The following is a 20,802-nucleotide window of genomic DNA, read 5'->3' as shown; positions in this document are numbered from 1 at the left end:
AGTAATTTAGTTTAGCAAGTCTAGTAATGACCAACAACCAATTTGACAGAGCTTGAATAATTTTGAAAATAATAATGGGCAAATGTTGCACAATCCAGGTGTGGAAAGCTCTTAGACTTACCCAGAAAGACTCACAGCTGTAATCGCTGCCAAAGGTGCTTCTGCAAAGTTGACTCAGGGGTGTGAATACTTATGTGAATTAGATATTTCTGCATTTCATTTTCAATAAACTTGTTACAATTTCTAAAAACACGTTATAACTTTGTCATTATGGGGTAATGTGTGTAGATGGGTGAGAGAAAATATTTGTAATCCATTTTGAATTCAGGCTGTAACACTACAAAATGTGGAATAAATCAAGGTGTACGAATACTTTCTGAAGGCACTGTATCTCTGGACAAGATATCTCTGGGCTTTACCTGAGGCTAGTCTGGGCAGCCTGCTCTGAGTATCACATACATTGGCACAGGTCACAAGGGGCTCAGACAGGGATTGGATGGGCTGAAGGAAGGCCACAGTGGGATAAGGCACTGATTGGACACAGGTCACAGTGGTGTCGGATAACGAGGAGTTGACAAGCTCTGGTTGGCTGCAGGGATGGTCCTTTGAGCCGGCAGGCACTCTCCACCTGGGTAATGGGGAGAGCGACACCTCTGCACTAGAGGAACTGGGCACAGTGGGTGGGCTGAGGGAGTGACCCCGGGCCGATGGGGACTTGGGAAGGAAGTGGAGGAAGGAGGAGGAATCAAGGAGGGTGAACGTTCCAATGCCGCTGTCCAATGTTCGCATCTTGCAGCCGGAGCCTGAGACACAAGGAGAAAAATGATGGGGCTTGGGGATGCAGGCAATGACAGGAGTTACACACAACAAAAGGAAAGAGATAACGGAATGACACATTTTTATATAATTGGTTGAAGAGGAACCAACAAAAGACAAGCACATGCCTATTGTAGTGCATCAAATTAAAACGAGATACAATAATACTGCAACAATTATTTATGCCCTAAGAATAATCTAAACTTCCTCATGACCAGTTTAATAATCTAGGAATGAATGTGTTTCTAATAACATTGGGTATATGTCTCAACAACATGAACTGCAATCTCAAAGTGCAACACTATCCACAACATTATCCATCAAATTTCATGCATTTTTTTCTCTCCAACCTGATTTGATTGTATGTTTCCTCCTTGCCCCTGTCCTACCTCACCTACATGATGTTGTGCATGAGGGCGTCTTAACCAGCTGTGGCTGCTGACACCCAGGCAGCCTTGTAGAATTTCAGTGCATTAATGCAACAGATGGTCTGGTTATTTCATTCTACCACACTCAACAAATGTCCTCTAAGAACCAAATGGATGGCAGTTCAGTACAATTACATGTAACTGTGACGCTGGCTTATGATTCCTCGCTAATTAGCACATGATGCCATTGTTTCCACCAGAGAAAATTGGCTTCACCCATAGAAGAGTCAGGTGGAATAAGATTAGGGAAAATCAGGCACATTAACCATTGATTTGGTGTCAGTGTCAAATGAGGTGAATATATGCTATTGTACAGCACTTTGAGATATCAGCTGATGTACGAAGGGCTATATAAATACATTTGATTTGATTTGATATTGTACTTGTTGGTAGCAAACCTATTGCTAATGAATTACTGTTCAAGCTGTATTGAATACGTATACATTTAAAATGTAATACAATTAACTGTGCACATCATATAGTATGCTGGCCTACATAATAGTTCAAGTACAGTAATTACTTATTTTTCATTCTCATACTTCTCGCTTTGATACAATGAAAAAAACAGCAGTTTCAGATCTTATGTGAACTTTTTGAAAGAATTGGGGGAAAAAAAGGTTTTATTCCTGCTGTCATGAAATCGATGCTTTATTCTGAAATGTTTCAACTATCCCTCCAATGAACTGACACAGACAAACACAGCTCAGAACAAGATATCCTGAATTCAAACATCAAAGTCTTTGTCATGCTAACATGATTTTTGACATAATATCCAGTAGATTTCTTTATCAACGGAAAATATTGTCTCCTCTCCAGTGATCCAGAGAAAAGCTTGACTCAAAACAGGTGGGCTGTTAACTGACAACTTCTTTGATAATTGGGTGTCTTCATTTAGTGTGCATTTTATTCATACATCAAGATGATTAAACTTAAATTATTCAGGTGGTCAGTTTCAAATTGTGATAAACAGCTCTAGAAATAAATAACGATGAAAGTAGCTCTTACTTGCCTGTCACACAAACAGGAGTAACTAATAAAGGTAAGAGCGCGATACACATCGCAGACGTTGATTGATTAGTGTTCTTGAAGGCAAAAATGAACAAGCACCTTAGTGACACTTCCTTGCATGGGCAGGCAGCATCAGAGGGGTTGACCATTGATTGCCCTCCACAAACCCTTTGGCACTAGCTAAGGATCATGTCCTTGTCTGATCTGAAAAGACTGAATGATGACTAATAAGCTAACACCTAAAAAGTTCAGGGGCTACAAACAGCCGAAGATGCACAAATGGAACAGTATGACAATTGAAATTCATAAAAGGACGACTATAGTCCCCAACTGTTGTTAATATTCATGAGAAGGAGCCTAGTATTATACATGGCATGATGTTTACAGTTCATCCATATTCAAGCGTTCAAGATAATGTTTGAAGTTCAATGCACAGCAGCATAGTTCAAAGTACTAGTCTAACATAGTCACATGTTCATACTAAAGCCTGTCATGTCATTTCAGTCAACTATACACCAATAAGCCAAAATGGATGAATCAACATAGTTTCTTCATGATTTCAACTGACTTATCAACTTTGCGTCATTGTGGCTAGGTGGTTGAATTTGCAAAAAAGTCAACCTAGTCAATACAGTCTTTGTCACATTCAGCTAATGAAACTCTTTAAAAGTGTGAAAGAAATTTGATCTGTGTTATTTCCTGATAGTTTCTGGTTGAAAATACAATCTACACAGGACCAGCAGGTTTGCATGGGTGGGAGTTTCCGCTTTCCAAGGTGACATCACCATGCGGTAAATTGGTTAATTGACCAATAAGAAAGAGTTCCAAACCTCTCTGCCAATAACAGTTTTTGCTTCCTCACTTAGACCACTCCCAGACAGTCCTAACAACATTTTAGCTTGAGAAATAGTTTTTTGCTAAAAATCTATTTCTGACCATTTTAATGGAAAGCCATTACAGTTAGGTTTGTTACCCAGAAATTACGTAATGTTGAATAAAAAAAATGGCTGTCATGGGCCTTTAAGCACACAGTGCCATAGGGTTTCAAGGTTTGGTATGGGTTGATAGGGGTAGGGGTTCTTAGCCTAAACAGTTAGAAAATCACTTCAGTACAGACCAAAGATCTTTATGAGTATATGAATTAATTCCGAGGAGTCCTAAATGCATTTGTTACATGCACACTTTACAGATGTCTTGGCAGACCGATTTTACAAGTAAATTAATTCAAAAAGCCAAATATTTAAAAACACATCAGCATATTCTCCTCAAATGGCACAAAGAAAATTGTTCAAATGTACTGAGTGACATTTAGACCTCCACTCACTTGGAAGTTGATTCTAGTTGCCTTTAAATTGGATACTGGCATGGGTTTTTGTATGTGGTGTGTATGTATTGGGATTGTAGCTTAGAGGGGTGTTCTAGTTAAGTCTATGGCTGTCTGAAGTGGTTCTCAATCAGAGGCAGGTGTTTATCGTTGTCTCTGATTGGGAACCATATTTAGGCAGCCATATTCTTTGAGTGTTTTGTGGGTGATTGTCCTTAGTGTCCTTGTTCCTGTCTTTGTTAGTTTATAAAAGTATAGGCTGTTTCGGTTTTCGTTTCATTCATTACGTTCTTTGTTTTGTAGTGTTTGTATTGATTCGTGTTTACGTTTGTTTATTAAACATGGAATCTACACGCTGCATTTTGGTCCGACTCTCCTTCACCACAAGAGAACCGTTACAGAATCACCCACCACAACTGGACCAAGCAGCGTGTCAACAGGCAGGAGCAGCCCAAAGAGGAGATACGTAATAAGGATTTCTGGACATGGGAGGTAATCCTCGACGGGAGAGGACCCTGGGCTAAACCAGGGGAGTGTAGCCGCACCAAGGTGCAGCAGGAGAAGAGGCAACAGGAGCAGCCCAAAGAGGAGTACAGTATGGACTATACTTCTTGGGAGGAGATAGACAGGTGGGCGGTCGACCCAGGGAGAGTGCCGGTGCCCGCCTGGGATTTGATGGAGCAGTGCGCTGAAGGTTATCTGAGAATGGAGTTGGCGAAGCAAGCACGGCGGCGTGGACGGAAGCCCGAGAGACAGCCCCAAAAATGTTATGGGGGGGGGGCTCACAGGGAGCATGGCGACGCTAGGTAGGAGACCTACGCCAACTTCCTGTGGTTACCGGGGGGCTAGAGAGACCGGGCAGGCACCGTGTTATGCAGTGGTGCGCACGGTGTCCCCAGTGAGGGTGCATAGCCCGGTGCGGTATATTCCAGCTCCGCGTATCGGCCGGGCTAGAGTGGGCATCGAGCCAGGTAAGGTTGGGCAGGCTCGGTGCTCAAGAGCTCCAGTGCGCCTGCACGGTCCGGTCTATCCAGTACCACCTTCACACACCAGCCCTCCGGTGGCAGCTCCCCGCACCAGGCTTCCTGTGCGTGTTCTCGGTCCAGTACCACCAGTGCCAGCACCACGCATCAGGCCTACAGTGCTCCTCGCCTCTCCAGCGCTGTCGGAGCCTCCCGCCTGTTCAGCCCTGCCGGAGCCTTTCTCCTCTCCTGCGCTGCCGGAGTCTCCCGCCTGTTCAGCGCTGCCAGAGCCTTCCTCCTCTACAGCGCTGCTGGAGTCTCCTGCCTGTTCAGCGCAGCCAGAGCTGCCAGCCTGCATGGAGCAGCCAGAGCTGCCAGCCTGCATGAAGCAGCCAAAGCTGCCAGTCTGCATGAAGCAGCCAGAGATGTCAGTCTGCATGGAGCAGCCAGAGCTGTCAGTCTGCATGAAGCAGCCAGAGCTTCCAGTCTGCATGGAGCAGCCAGAGATGTCAGTCTGCATGAAGCAGCCAGAGCTGTCAGTCTGCATGAAGCAGCCAGAGCTGCCAGCCTATATGGAGCAGCCAGAGCTGTCAGTCTGCATGGAGCAGCCAGAGCTGTCAGTCTGCAAGGAGCTGCCAGTCTGCAAGGAGCTGCCAGTCTGCAAGGAGCTGCCAGTCTGCAAGGAGCTGCCAGTCTGCAAGGAGCTGCCAGTCTGCACGGAGCTGCCAGTCTGCACGGAGCTGCCAGTCTGCAAGGAGCTGTCGGTCTGCAAGGAACTGCCAGTCTGTACGGAGCCGCCAGAGCTGCCAGTCTGTAAGAAGCCGCCAGAGCTGGCAGCCTATATGGAGCAGCCAGAGCCGCCAGTCAGTGTGGAACAGCCAGAGCCGCCAGTCAGCATGGAGCAGCCAGATCCGTCAGTCTGCCAGGATCCGCCAGTCAGCCAGACTCTTCCAGATCTGCCAGTCAGCCAGACTCTTCCAGATCTGCCAGTCAGCCAGACTCTTCCAGATCTGCCAGTCAGCCAGACTCTTCCAGATCTACTAGTCAACCAGACTCTTCCAGATCTACTAGTCAACCAGACTCTTCCAGATCTGCCAGTCAACCAGACTCTTCCAGATCCACCAGTCAACCAGACTCTTCCAGATCCGCCAGTCAACCAGACTCTTCCAGATCCGCCAGTCAGCCGGGATCTGCCAGGACTGCCAGTCGGCCAAGATCTACCAGTCGGCCAGGATCCGCCAGTCAGCCAGGATCCGCCAGTCAGCCAGGATCTGCCAGATCCGCCAGTCAGCCAGGATCCGCCAGTCAGCCAGGATCTGCCAGTCAGCCAGGATCTGCCGAAACCACCAGCCAGCCAGGATCTGGTAGATCCATCAACCTGCCTGAGCTTCCTCTCACTCCTGAGCTTCCTCTCACTCCTGAGCTTCCTCTCACTCCTGAGCTTCCTCTCACTCCCGAGCTTCCTCTCACTCCCGAGCTTCCCCTCACTCCCGAGCTTCCCCTCACTCCGAGCTTCCCCTCAGTCCCGAGCTTCCCCTCAGTCCCGAGCTGCCCCTCAGTCCCGAGCTGCCCCTCAGTCCCGAGCTGCCCCTCAGTCCCGAGCTGCTCCTCAGTCCAGTGGGGTTCTGGGTGAGGACTACTAGGCCATGGTCGGCGGCGAGGGTGGACTATCCAAGGATGCGAGGAGAGGGGACTAAGACATTGATTGAGTGGGGTCCACGTCCCGCGCCGGAGCCGCCACCATGGACAGACGCCCACCCGGACCCTCCCTAATGTTTTGAGGTGCGTTCGGGAGTCCGCACCTTAGAGGGGGGGTTTGTATTGGGATTGTAGCTTAGTGGGGTGTTCTAGTTAAGTCTATGGCTGTCTGAAGTTAGTTTACACAAGTACAGTGCCTTGCGAAAGTATTCGGCCCCCTTGAACTTTGCGACCTTTTGCCACATTTCAGGCTTCAAACAAAGATCTAAAACTGTATTTTTTTGTGAAGAATCAACAACAAGTGGGACACAATCATGAAGTGGAACGACATTTATTGGATATTTCAAACTTTTTTAACAAATCAAAAACTGAACAATTGGGCGTGCAAAATTATTCAGGCCCTTTACTTTCAGTGCAGCAAACTCTCTCCAGAAGTTCAGTGAGGATCTCTGAATGATCCAATGTTGACCTAAATGACTAATGATGATAAATACAATCCACCTGTGTGTAATCAAGTCTCCGTATAAATGCACCTGCACTGTGATAGTCTCAGAGGTCCGTTAAAAGCGCAGAGAGCATCATGAAGAACAAGGAACACACCAGGTAGGTCCGAGATACTGTTGTGAAGAAGTTTAAAGCCGGATTTGGATACAAAAAGATTTCCCAAGCTTTAAACATCCCAAGGAGCACTGTGCAAGCGATAATATTGAAATATAAGGAGTATCAGACCACTGCAAATCTACCAAGACCTGGCCGTCCCTCTAAAGTTTCAGCTCATACAAGGAGAAGACTGATCAGAGATGCAGCCAAGAGGCCCATGATCACTCTGGATGAACTGTAGAGATCTACAGCTGAGGTGGGAGACTCTGTCCATAGGACAACAATCAGTCGTATATTGCACAAATCTGGCCGTTATGGAAGAGTGGCAAGAAGAAAGCCATTTCTTAAAGATATCCATAAAAAGTGTTGTTTAAAGTTTGCCACAAGCCACCTGGGAGACACACCAAACATGTGGAAGAAGGTGCTCTGGTCAGATGAAACCAAAATTGAACTTTTTGGCAACAATGCAAAACGTTATGTTTGGCGTAAAAGCAACACAGCTCATCACCCTGAACACACCATCCCCACTGTCAAACATGGTGTTGGCAGCATCATGGTTTGGGCCTGCTTTTCTTCAGCAGGGACAGGGAATATGGTTAAAATTGATGGGAAGATGGATGGAGCAAAATACAGGACCATTCTGGAAGAAAACCTGATGGAGTCTGCAAAAGACCTGAGACTGGGACGGAGATTTGTCTTCCAACAAGACAATGATCCAAAACATAAAGCAAAATATACAATGGAATGGTTCAAAAATAAACATATCCAGGTGTTAGAATGGCCAGGTCAAAGTCCAGACCTGAATCCAATCGAGAATCTGTGGAAAGAACTGAAAACGGCTGTTCACAAATGCTCTCCATCCAACCTGTTTTGCAAGGAGGAATGGGAAAAAATGTCAGTCTCTCGATGTGCAAAACTGATAGAGACATACCCCAAGCGACTTACAGCTGTAATCGCAGAAAAAGGTGGTGCTACAAAGTATTAACTTAAGGGGGCTGAATAATTTTGCACGCCCAATTTTTCAGTTTTTGATTTGTTAAAAAAGTTTGAAATATCCAATAAATGTCGTTCCACTTCATGATTGTGTCCCACTTGTTGTTGATTCTTCACAAAAAAATACAGTTTTATATCTTTATGTTTGAAGCCTGAAATGTGGCAAAAGGTCGCAAAGTTCAAGGGGGCCGAATACTTTCGCAAGGCACTGTATAGGCTGTTTCGGTTTTCGATTCGTTCATTACGTTCTTTGTTTTGTAGTGTTTGTATTGATTCGTGTTTACGTTTGTTTATTAAACATGGTTCGCAATCTACACGCTGCATTTTGGTCCGACTCTCCTTCACCACAAGAGAACCGTTGCACTTATATTACTTCTTAGACTCGTGCACAGTTGAAACATTTCATTTTAGCATGCTTGGCAGGGGCTTTGATACTATCTAAATCGTCCTTAATTATAGAGACAGAGTGAAAGAGCACTGTACTTCAGTATTTCTCTGTGAAGTTAAATGCACAGAAGGAAATCAATAAATCTGAGTGAGGGGGTGTCACGTACAGTCAAAACACAGTGTTTGCCCGCAACCTTGCTCTTTCAACTGTGGTTCCATCTCTTTCACTCTGGTTCACAGGTTAAACTGACATGTCAGAAAAGAGGTCAGAGAGCTAGGAAGTAAATCTGCCAGTATTAGCAATGCCTCAGTAATTTGATGGCTGAAAAATGTAAAAGGTTTTCGGAACCAGGTTTGAAAAATACTATATTGGGGTTTAAACAGAGGGTAAAATTGGCCTTGACTGATGTAAAGAGTACACTTGTGTAGATCTAATAGGATTGGATAGGTGCAAGTTGGGCTTATGACCATGAAACACCTATCTAATTCTTAAATCTACATTAAGTTCCTATGGGTAGGAGCAAAAGGTTGCTTCTCGACAGGTCCAATCTACCAAGTTCAATACAAATAGTTTTCTTAAATCCCTTACCGGTCACGTGATCTTGACTGGGGCTCTTTAATGCAGCTCCATTGTCGTTATCAGTCCTGAGGTTCATCCTCTGTGTTTTTGTCTGTTTATGGGAGCAAGAAGAGAGAATAATTATACCTGTATGGAACAGAGGACAAAATTTGGCTCTGTGAATTGTAAAGAAATAGATGAGGCGGCAGGTAGACTACTGGTTAGAGCATTGGGCCAATAACTGAAAGGTTGCTAGTTCAAATCCCTGAGCTGACAAGGTAAAAAGTAATTCTGCCCCTGAACAAGGCAATTAACCCACTGTTCCTAGGCCGTCATTGTAAATAAGAATTTGTTCTTATCTGGCTTGCCTAGTTAAATAAATCAATAAAATGAGTTCTCTATACTTGATTGATTACATATTTTATATTTAATTTGTGGTTTGCATGAATCTATGATTATAAAGTGGTATGAATGTATTCCTTACAAACGCAGACTGATTGGCTGACTCAAATTTCCTCTTTCATGCAATCCTCTATGTTAAGACATGTTTTGAGTTCTTTGAAAAGCACAATCTCACAGAAATTGGCATTGTTGACTTATTTTTACCCCTTGGTAATCTAATTGAACAGCGGCAGTCAGACTTTCTGTTGAGTTTGGTGGGAAAAACGAATTTAATAAACTAATTCAATTGCCATTTTAGTTGTCTAGATTATCTATTTGTGCAACAGGCTAACAATATTTATCTGAATCACATCAGGACAATGATGGACTGTCATTGAAAATGCTTTTAAGCAGTGTTCATTCTAATGATCACTCCATTATCAAGACTGCCTGTGTGTCACGGTCTGACCATCGTTCGTATGTGTTTTCCCTGTTTTAGTGTTGGTCAGGACGTGAGCTGGGTGGGCATTCTATGTTGTGTGTCTGGTTTGTCTATTTCTATGTTTGGCCTGATATGGTTCTCAATCAGAGGCAGGTGTTAGTCATTGTCTCTGATTGGGAACCATATTTAGGTAGCCTGTTTTGTGTTCGGTTTTGTGGGTGATTGTCCTTAGTGTCTTGATGTCCTTGTTCTGTGTGTATGTGCACCAGTATTAGGCTGTTTTGGTTTTCGTTACGTTTATTGTTTTGTAGTGTTTGTATTTAGATTCGTGTTACTTCAGTTTAATAAACATGGATCGCAATCTACACGCTGCATTTTGGTCCGACTCTCCTTCACCACAAGAGAACCGTTACACTGTGAATGTTTGTAGATAATAGTCCATAGATTTCCCTCAGTATCTACATGAAGTATCTCCAGTATTCCCTGCATGTTTGTGTGCATGTATGTGTGAAAGCATGTGACATGCGTGAACGTGTGTTGGAGTGATTCACACAATCTGTGAAACACAAAGTTTTGTTCTGGTTATTTGTTTCGTTGGTGTGTCTTTATTTATATATCTTGTTACACATTTCTCTCTCCGATTCCTCTCCCATCTCTCACCCTAATTCCATATCCATATGATCTGCAACATATCTTCCTGGTTCCTTTAAATTCTTCTCATATTTTCCTTTCTTTCGGTCACCCATCCCTTTCTCACATTTCTACTTTTGAATTAGATGGGACCTTGCGAGGTCAGTTTTGATAATACAGTATTTGTTTAGCTTCACTTCCTTTTTGTATAGATTGTGGTATTATACAGAAATACTACCATTCAGAAATTGTGTTTTCTAGTGTTAGTGAAGAGATTGCAAGTCTTTCAGAGGATCAAGGCTACTGACAGGTTGAAATGAACTAGCACAGTTAAATGTTAATATAATTTCCTTATCTTACTTATGGTACATGCAAAGTGGTGTTGGCACAAATTGTCATACACAGAAGTACAGTTCTCTCACTGGCCATGCAGACATGTATATTCAATAAAAATCCTTAGACATTTAATTGACACGTCGTAGAGTTATGGTCATTTAATTGTCCAGTCAATTCAGGAAAGTCATTGAACATAGAATGTGTATGGGAAAATGCCCATAACATTAATTGAGCAGTTCTCAATTGTAGTTCCAGTTCCAATTGAATCCCTGCGCTGAATCAAATCTACATGAAATTGGCCCTAAACCGACAACACAGTCCTTCTCTGCATTCTGGGTCAAATGGAATGTACCTTTGTGTCCCCACAGATGCCAGTTTGTCCTTGCATGTTGCTGTTAACTGAGGCTCCTTGGGAGGCCATCGAGAGGCAGAGGAGAAATGCATCTTGGGAGTCTCTTTTCCCCACCGAGCTGAAAAAAGAACAGGTTCACTCGACCACTATAATCTACGTATCTTTCATATTTATGCAACATGCCCAGGGTGTTCCAGATAATAAAGTATAATGTGCAGCCGCTTGAATTCTCACTATTCTAAGTGTCTGAAATGTGTCAGAACTGGTCTCAGGACTTAGAAGTATTATAAATGTTTCTAACAGCGCTTAATAAAAAATAGCTTAAGATATCTGGGGCAATAAATCACCTCAAGGAAAGATATGAAGAGATCTGTTTGATAGTTCAGTCAAGTGGTGATGGTTAAGTGTACATGATGAATGACTTAAAATGGAGAACTCAGTATCTTTAATTCTTCAGACTAAGATGTTGGGATGGTCCAAAAGTTTTAGAACACCTACTCATGCAAGGGTTTTGCTTTATTTTTACAATTTTATACATTCTATAATAATAGTGAAGACATCAAAACTATGAAATAACACATATGGAATCATGTAGTAATCAAAAAAGTGTAAAACAAATCAAAATATATTTGAGATTCTTCAAACAGACACCATTTGCCTAGACAGCTTTGCACACTCTTGGCATTCTGTCAACCAGCTTCATGAAGTAGTCACCTGGAAGTGATATCAATTAACAGGTATGCCTTCTTAAAAGTTAATTTGTGGAATTTCTTTCCTTCTTAATGTGTTTCAGCCAATCAGTTGTGTTGTGACAAGGTAGGGGTGGTATACAGAAGATAGCCCTATTTGGCAAAAGACCAAGTTCATATTATGGCAAGAACACCTCAAATAAACAAAGAGAAATGACAGTCCATCATTACTTTAAGACATGAAGGTCAGTCAGCACAGGACATTTCAAGAACTTTGAAAGTTTCTTCAAGTGCAGTCGCAAAAACCATCAAGCACTATGATGAAACTGGCCCTCCTGAGGACAGCCACAGGAATTGAAAACCCAGAGTTACCCCTGCTGCAGAGGATACGTTCATTAGATTTACCAGACTCAGAAATTGAAGCCCAAATAAATGCTTCACCGAGTTCAAGTAACAGACACATCAGGCCTTCATGGTCGAATTGCTGCATAGAACCCACTACTAAAGGACACCAATAAGAAGAAGAGACTTGCTTGGGCCAAGAAAATGGACATTAGACCAGTGGAATTGTGTATTTTGGTCTGGTGTCCAAATTGGAGATTTTTGGTTCCAACCTTCGTGTCTTTGTGAGACGCGGTGTGGGTGAACGGATGATCTCCGCATGTGTATTTCCCAACGTAAAGCATGGATGAGGTGGTGTTATGGTGTGGGGGTGCTTTGCTGGTGACACTGCCTTGAATTCTAAATAAATCACAGACACACTTAACCAGCATGGCTACCCCAGCATTCTGCAGTGATGCGCCATCCCATCAGGTTTGGTTTTAGTGGGACTATAATTAATTTTTCAACAGGACAATGACCCAACACACCTCCAGGCTGTGTAAGGGCTATTTTATCAAGAAGGAGAGTGATGGAGTGATGCATCAGATGACCTGGCCTCCACAATCCCCCAACCTCAACCATATTGAGATGGATTGGGATGAGTAGGCTGCAGTGTGAAGGAAAAGCAGCCACTAAGTGCTCAGCATATGTGACAAATTTGTCAAGGCTGTTGGAAAAGCATTCAAGGTAAAGCTGGTTGAGAAAATGCCAAGAGTGTGCAAAACTGTCAAGGCAAAGACTGACTATTTGGAGAATATCAAATATCAACTATATTTTGATTTGTTTAAAACCTTTTTTGGCTACTATATGATTCCATACGTGTATTTCAAAGTTTTGATGTCTTCACTATTATTCTACATTGTAGAAAATCTCAAAAAATTAATAAAAATCCTTGAATGAGTAGGTGTCCTAAAATTTTTTGACCGGTAGTGTACAGTCGTGGCCAAAAGTTTTGAGAATGACACAAATATTAATTTTCACAAAGTCTGCTGCCTCAGTTTGTATGATGGCAATTTGAATATACTCCAGAATGGTATGAAGAGTGATCAGATGAATTGCAATTAATTGCAAAGTCCCTCTTTGCCATGCAAATGAACTGAATCCCCCAAAACATTTCCACTGCATTTCAGCCCTGCCACAAAAGGACCAGCTGAAATCATGTCAGTGATTCTCTAGTTAACACAGGTGTGAGTGTTGATGAGGACAAGGCTGGAGATCACTCTGTCATGCTGATTGAGTTCGAATAACAGACTGGAAGCTTCAAAAGGAGGATGGTTCTTGGAATCATTGTTCTTCCTCTGTCAACCATGGTTACCTGCAAGGAAACATGTGCCGTCATCATTGCTTTGCACAAAAAGGGCTTCACAGGCAAGGATATTGCTGCCAGTAAGATTGTACCTAAATCAACCATTTATCGGATCATCAAGAACTTCAAGGAGAGCGGTTCAATTGTTGTGAAGAAGGCTTCAGGGTGCCCCAAAAAGTCCAGCAAGCGCCAGGACAGTCTCCTAAAGTTGATTCAGCTGCGGGATTGGGGCACCACCAGTACAGAGCTTGCTCAGGAATGGCAGCAGGCTGGTGGGAGTGCATCTGCACGCACAGTGAGGCAAAGGATTTTGGAGGATGGCCTGGTGTCAAGAAGGGCAGCAAAGAAGCCACTTCTCTCCAAGAAAAACATCCGGGACAGACAGATATTCTGCAAAAGGTACAGGGATTGGACTGCTGAGGACTGGGGTAAAGTCATTTTCTCTGATGAATCCCCTTTCCGATTGTTTGGGGCATCCAGAAAAAAGCTTGTCCGGAGAAGACAAGGTGAGCGCTACCATCAGTCCTGTGTCATGCCAACAGTAAAGCATCCTGAGACTATTCATGTGTGGGGTTGCGTATCAGCCAAGGGAGTGGGCCTACTCACAATTTTGCCTAAGAACACAGCCATGAATAAAGAATGGTACCAACACATCCTCCGATAACAACTTCTCCCAACCATCCAGGAACTGTTTGGTGACAAACAATGCCTTTTCCAGCATGATGGAGCACCTTGCCATAAGTCAAAGTGGCTCGGAGTACAAAACATTGACATTTTGGGTCCATGGCCAGGAAACTCCCCAGACCTTAATCCCATTGATAACTTGTGGTCAATCCTCAAGAGAAGGGTGGACAAACAAAAACCCACAAATTCTGACAAGCTCCAAGCATTGATTATGCAAGAAAGGGCTGCCATCATTCAGGATGTAGCCCAGAAGTTAATTGACAGCATGCCAGGGCAGATTGCAGAGGTCTTGAAAAAAAGGGTCAACACTGCAAATATTGACTCTTTGCATCAACTTCATGTAATTGTCAATAAAAGCCTTTGACACTTATGAAATGCTTGTAATTACACTTCAGTATTCCATAGTACCATCTGACAAAAATATCTAAAGACACTGAAGCAGAAAACTTTGTGGAAATTAATAATTGTGTCATTCTCAAAACTTTTGGCCACGACAGTTTACAGTTACATACACTTAGGTTGGAGTCATTAAAACTAGTTTTTCAACCACTCCACAAATTTCTTGTTTAAAAGTGCTCTAGCATAGGGGGCAGCATTTGGAATTTTGGATGAAAAGCATGCCCAAATTCAACTGCCTGCTACTCATCCCCAGAAGATAAGATATGCATATTATTAGTAGATTTGGATAGAAACACTCTGAAGCTTCTAAAACTGTTTGAATCATGTCTGTGAGTATAACAGAACTTATTTTGCAGGCGAACCTCCGAGGACAAACCATTCAGATTTTTTTTTTTTAGGTCACTCTTTTCTAAGGATTTTCATTGGGAATCCAGATTGCTAAGGGACCTTCTTGCAGTTCCTACCGCTTCCACTGGATGTCAACAGTCTTTTGAAATTGGTTGAGGTTTTTTCTTTTGTGTAATGAAGAAGTAACACTGTTCAGAACGAGACTAGAGTGAAGAGGACTCTTTGTTAGAGACGCGTGACCTGAAAGCTAGCTACAGTTTGTTTTCCTCCTGTATTGAACACAGATCATCCCGTCTTCAATTTTACATTTACATTTAAAAATACCTAAAGTTGTATTACAAAAGTAGTTTGAAATGTTTTGGCAAAGTTTACATGTAACTTTTGACATATTTTGTAGTCACATTGAGTAAGTTGGAACCAGTGTTTTTCTGGATCAAACATGCCAAATAAATGGACATTTTGGATATATATCAACGGAATTAATCAAACAAAAGGACCATTTGTGATGCTTATGGGACATACTGGAGTGCCAAAAAAAGAAGGTAAGGAATTATATAAGGAATTATACCTTTATTTCTACGTTTTGTGTCGTGCCTGGAGGGTTGAAATATGCTTATCAGTGTTTGTTTACTATGGTGCTATCCTCAGAGATAATTGCATCGTTTGCTTTCACCGAAAAGCCTTTTTGAAATCTGACAATCTTTAATTTGATATCTTGCATGTGTGATTTCATGAAAGTTAGATTTTTATAGTAATTTATTTGAATTTGGCACTCTGCATTTTCACTGTCTTTTGGCCAGGTGGGACGCTAGTGTCCCACATATCCCAGAGAGGTTTTAACAAACTATAGTTTTGTGCATGACACATGCCATTTTTCCATCAATTGTTTAAGGACAGATTATTTCACTTATATTTCACTGTATCACAATTTCAGTGGGTCAGAAGTTTGCATACACTAAGCTTCTAAACAGTTTGGAAAATTCGAGAAAATGATATCATGGCTTTACATGCTTCTGATAGGCTAATTGACATCATTTGAGTCGATTGGAGGTGTACCTGTGGATGTATTTCAAGGTCTACCTTCAAACTCAGTGCCTCTTTGCTTGACATCATGGGAAAATCAAAAGAAATCAGCCAAGACTGCAGAAATAAAAATTGTAGACCTCCACAATCTGGTTCATCCTAGGCAGCAATTTCCAAACACCTGAAGGTACCACTTTCAACTGTACAAACAATAGTACACAAGTATAAACACCATGGGACCACGCAGCCGTCATATCGCTCAGGAAGGAGACGCGTTCTGTCTCCTTGAGATGAACGTACTTTGGTGCAAAAAGTGCAAATCAATCCCACAACAACAGCAAAGGACCTTGTGAAGATGCTGGAGGAAACAGGTAAAAAAAGTAGCTATATCCACAGTAAAAATGAGTCCTATATCGACATAACCTGAAAGGCCGCTCAGCAAGGAAGAAGCCACTGCTCCAAAACCGCCATAAAAAAGCCACACTACGGTTTGCAACTGCACATGGGGACAAAAATCCTACTTTTTGGAGAAATATTCTTTGGTCTGATGAAACAAAAATAGAACTGTTTGGCCATAATGACAATCGTTATGTTTGGAGGAAAAAGGGGGAGGCTTGCAAGCCGAAGAACACCATCCCAACCGTGAAGCACGGGGGTGGCAGCATCATGTTGTGTGGGTGCTTTGCTGCAGGAGGGACTGGGGCATTTCACAAAATAGATGGCGTCATGAGGGGGGAAAATTATGTGGATATATTGAAGCAACATCTCAAGACATCAGTCAGGAAGTTAAAGCTTGGTTGCAAATGGGTCTTCCAAATGGACAATGACCCCAAGCATACCTCCAATGCTGTGGCAAAATGGCTTAAGGACAACAAAGTTAAGGTATTGGAGTGGCCATCACAAAGCCCTGACTTCGATGCTGTAGAAAATTTGTGGGCAGAACTGAAAAAGCGTGTGCGAGCAAGGAGGCCTAAAACCTGACTCATTTATACCAGGTCTCTCAGGAGGAATGGGCCAAAATGAACCCAACTTATTCTGGGAAGGTTGTGGAAGGCTACCCGAAACATTTGACCCAAGTTAAACAATTTTAAGGCAATGCTACCAAATAATATTTTAGTGTATGTAAACTTCTGACCCGCTGGGAATGTGATGAAAGAAATTAAATAAATAAATAAGAAATAATTATCTCTACTATTATTCTGACATTTCACATTCTTAAAATAACGTGGTGATCCTAACTGACCTAAGACAGGGATTTATTACTGGGATTCAATATCAGGAATTGTGAAAAACTGAGCTTAAATGTTTTTGGCTAAGGTGTATGTATACTTCTGACTTCAACTGTATATATATTTATATATATATTTACACATATTGAACCTCTTTTTTGGTCAAGCACAGACTACTGTACCTTCATTCTTTCATTTGTTTTTCTTAACACTTGTGGGGGCCGTGGAGTAAAACTGAGTTTGTCGGCCAAACCATTCGGATGCAACAGACATTTACGTGAGAAGACTAATTTTTTTGAATGTCTCATGGTCTGAATAACACAGCTCTAGCTCTGCTATCTTAGACTGCAGATGAGGAATTGCGACACTAGTGGTTTTGATGGATTGAGACACATCCAATGCAAAACAAACAGATCTCTAGATAAAACTGACGGATTTTGATGGGGATTTTTTTGTAATGCAACTTAGATTGATGCACAGGTGCATCAGTCGACTCTAGGGGGTTTAAGCAGAGATACTGATGTTGGATTTCATTGATTTTAATCATTACTGCATCTCTGGTTACGAATATCAAAAGCTACTTTAAGTGAAAAGTGACAGTATATTTCGGCCTTTGTGGTAAGTATGACAAATGCATTTCAATAAAGCAAAGCATTATTTTGTAATTAATGAGATGTTACATTATCTTGATGCCTCTCAAAAACATTATTTTCCCAGCAGTAAAACAGTCAACATGTCTTCTCAGCTACCCAACCTAAACAATATAAAAGCCTTACCTGTCCATTCGATGACCTTCACTTTTCCTCCTCTCCTTTTTGTCGGACTTTGCCTGCTTCCCACCCAAGAGAGATCCAAGCTTAGGCTCCTTCTTCTCCTCCTTTCCCTTTTGAGTATCTACGTTTTTGCCACTCGGAGCAGGGAGCTTGTTCTTGCGGAATCCGAACCAGTTTGCCAGGGATGAGACGGATTTCTGCTTAGTTTCAGTTGTCTTCTCCTGCTCCTGAGATTTCTGCAAATTCTCCTTGATTCCCATCATGACCTTCTCCTCGATGGTGGACTGCCTTTCTGGTTTCCCATGGATGGGTTCACAGAAGGTGCTAGAGAGCTGTTTCTCAGTCTGGAGATGTGATGTTGAGTTTAACCTCTTGTGTTTCAGATCAAATCGATCACTGGAAGCCCCCAGATGTGGAGGTAGTGGTAAGCCTTCCTCAATCATGAAATTGTTAACGTGGGATCTGCTCATGGGACAATGGTAGCTGTTGGAGCAACTCATACTGCCCCAAAATACATCACCAAGAGAGTTCAAAGAGCTTCCTGAGTTAGTTTTGATGTGAGTACGGACTTTTCCTGATCTGCTGACGTTTGGTCTGTCCATGTAACGTGCTCCGAAGCTTTGACTGCGAGCCTTTGCTCCGTTCATGCCCATTACTGGGTGGATAGGAGGCCGGGTAGAGACTGAGACTGAGCGCTTGAATAGCCAGCCCTCTTCATCAAATCCCCAGTCCAAAGTTACATCATTCTCTGCTGCTGTATGTGGGAGTGTAGGCTCCTCTAGTGAGCTATAGCGGGTCTTGAGATTTCTCCTAGCATTGACCTTGGCTACAGCTGCATTGACACAGTGCATCATTGGACGTGTGTAGGTGTCCTGGTAAAGGTTTTCAAAAGTCTGCACTCCCTTTGTAGCAGTGTTAACTGTAGAGTTGTTGCCCGGCTTTGAGGTTGAATCATTTGTTTTGGAGCCAAAAACAATGGATGACTTCACTACCCTGGTCATAGAATGTTGAGAGTTACTAACTATGCCATGGCAGAGAAGAGATGCTGAGGCCTGAGGTAAGAGCTCTGTACTTTGTAGCTCATCATTGCTTTGCTGGGACACAGGTAAACAGCCCTGGTTTGGCACCACAAAGGGGGCACTATTTTCCTGATGGGAAGCTTGTGCCACAGTCCAGCTCAGTGAGGATTGGGAATAGGCTGTTTCCTTAGATTCTTGAATAGGGGTAGAAGTTGGTAAGGTATGGTGAACTTTGGTAGGGACCAGTTTCGGAGACTTTTTCATCTGAGAGCCCATTTTGGGATCCATATGATGAGTGTCTTGCATTTTGATGGGGGCTTGAGTTTGCTTTTGTAAAATAGATGAATGATGACTTGACTGAGATTTGGTGCTATTGGTGGTTGCCTTCACAGTGCTAGAGGTTTGGGGCTGAGTCACAGGCTTATGCGCCTGAGGTAATGAGTCATGACCAGATCGTATTAGTAGGGAGGTGGTCCGACCTGGTGGGGGTGGAGGAGAAAGGGACCTGATATCATTGCGAGGTGGATCGGAGTGCTGGTCTTGCTGTCTCTGTTTGAGTGGAAAGCAGGCTGAATTGTTGAAGTTGGGGGCTTTTGCTCCACTTGATGGGAGTTTGGAGACTGGTTGGGATACTTTCGATGGTCTCTTGGGGTAATCATTCAGCCCAGGTGGCTGAAATACCTTGACCAGTTTCTGAGGTGAAGAAGAAGGGGAGCTTTGTACCCTATTCTCAAGTGGCCCTGAAGTTCTTGCACCAGTAACATTCTTACCTTTCTCAAACATTTGTACTGATACCTTTGCTGGACCCGGTGCCTTTCTGAGGTAAGTCTTTGTGCCAGGGCCACTGGACCCAGGAGTGTTCATGTGGTTCTTGGACCTTTGATTGACTTTTATCAGCTTCTGATGTAGAGGCTGGTGCAGCTTGGCCTGGTCTGAGCCTCCGTCCGCACTCTTGCTTCGGAGGAAAAAGGCCTTCCTTGCTGAGTTGCAGGCCTTAGGCTTTGCTTTCCTCTGTCGGGACTCCAAAATGGTGTGGTCCTTGGTATCAATTTCACCCTGGCTGTTTGGCTCTCTGTAATGCTTCGTATCCATGGAAGCACTGCGCTGTCTGACCTCACTAACCCAACTCAGAGCTCTGGATGCTGAATGATGAATGGGTTGTCTCACTTCCCTAGCCCCTGTCTCTAGTTGTTTGTCTGTAACTTTCTCTTGTGGCTGTTTAACACTCTCTGGCCTCAAATTGCAACTGTCCATAACATTCCAGTTTGTAAAGGCAGACTGCTTGTCTTTTTCTATCCAGTTTGTATTCTCAAGTCCACTCACAGTGGTAGGGGTCGCTGTTGGGCTAAGTCCAGGCTGCAGTGTAGGACCCTTGAGCAAGAAGACGTCTTTGATAGGTGAGGGGGAGTTGCTGGGACTTCTTACGAGTCTTACAGGCTCCTCTTGGGAGTTGTAGTCCGTAAAGCTCTTTTCCCCTTGTGCCATTTCCAATTCAGACGCAGGCTGTCCTTCCAGATGATGTGTGTCTTTGATGGGTGGGCAGCAGGACTCCCTGACTGGGGATTGAGGCGACTCATCATCTGCATCGTCCGAGTCAGAGATTAAGGTACTGACTCCTGCACCTGGCTTGAAAGGCTTTCCCTTTGCCAATGCGGGCAGTACCCCTATTGGACAACACTTGACCCCTAGAGAGTATATGCCCTCGTTGGAGGTCATGCAGTTCTTGAAATGTGACGTGGAGGCAAGTGAAGATGGCTCCTGGGGAGCTGGGCTGCGCATTTGGAGCCTCTTTAGGCCCTTCAGAATGTGGCCCTCTTTCCAGCTTAGGTCCGGCTGCTCTGCTGAGACAGAGCAATAAGTTGCACTCATCCTCTTCTCTCGATTTATTGCAGACTGTTAAAAAAGAGAGAGACAATTTAGTCATCAACAAGAAAAAAGAAGACATGGAATTTATTGATGAATGTTGAGGAACCTTCCTGCATAGTAACTTATTACAAGTTTACTTCACTGTATGCAACAGCAATTTGTTTAAGAT

At 43.2% G+C, this 20,802-nt stretch overlaps 1 protein-coding gene across 1 annotated transcript in view; it reads right to left on the bottom strand.

Moving 5' to 3' along the window:
• Window positions 1–303: 303 nt before the first annotated feature.
• Window positions 304–20,802, bottom strand: part of LOC116357684 (nck-associated protein 5) — a 78,706-nt gene continuing 58,207 nt past the window's right edge. The window contains exons 8-11 of the mRNA XM_031805445.1: window positions 17,752–20,660; window positions 10,917–11,034; window positions 8,806–8,887; window positions 304–803 (exon numbers count right to left, since the gene is read on the bottom strand). Coding sequence (XP_031661305.1) covers window positions 325–803; window positions 8,806–8,887; window positions 10,917–11,034; window positions 17,752–20,660 — 3,588 coding nt within the window. The 3' untranslated portion in view covers window positions 304–324. The remainder of the gene's footprint in view (window positions 804–8,805; window positions 8,888–10,916; window positions 11,035–17,751; window positions 20,661–20,802) is intronic.

The sequence above is a fragment of the Oncorhynchus kisutch genome, linkage group LG26 (assembly GCF_002021735.2).
Source record: "Oncorhynchus kisutch isolate 150728-3 linkage group LG26, Okis_V2, whole genome shotgun sequence".
Lineage (NCBI taxonomy): Eukaryota > Metazoa > Chordata > Actinopteri > Salmoniformes > Salmonidae > Oncorhynchus > Oncorhynchus kisutch.
The sequence above is the reverse complement of the archived record's forward strand: the minus strand, read 5'-3'. Positions and strand labels throughout refer to the sequence as shown.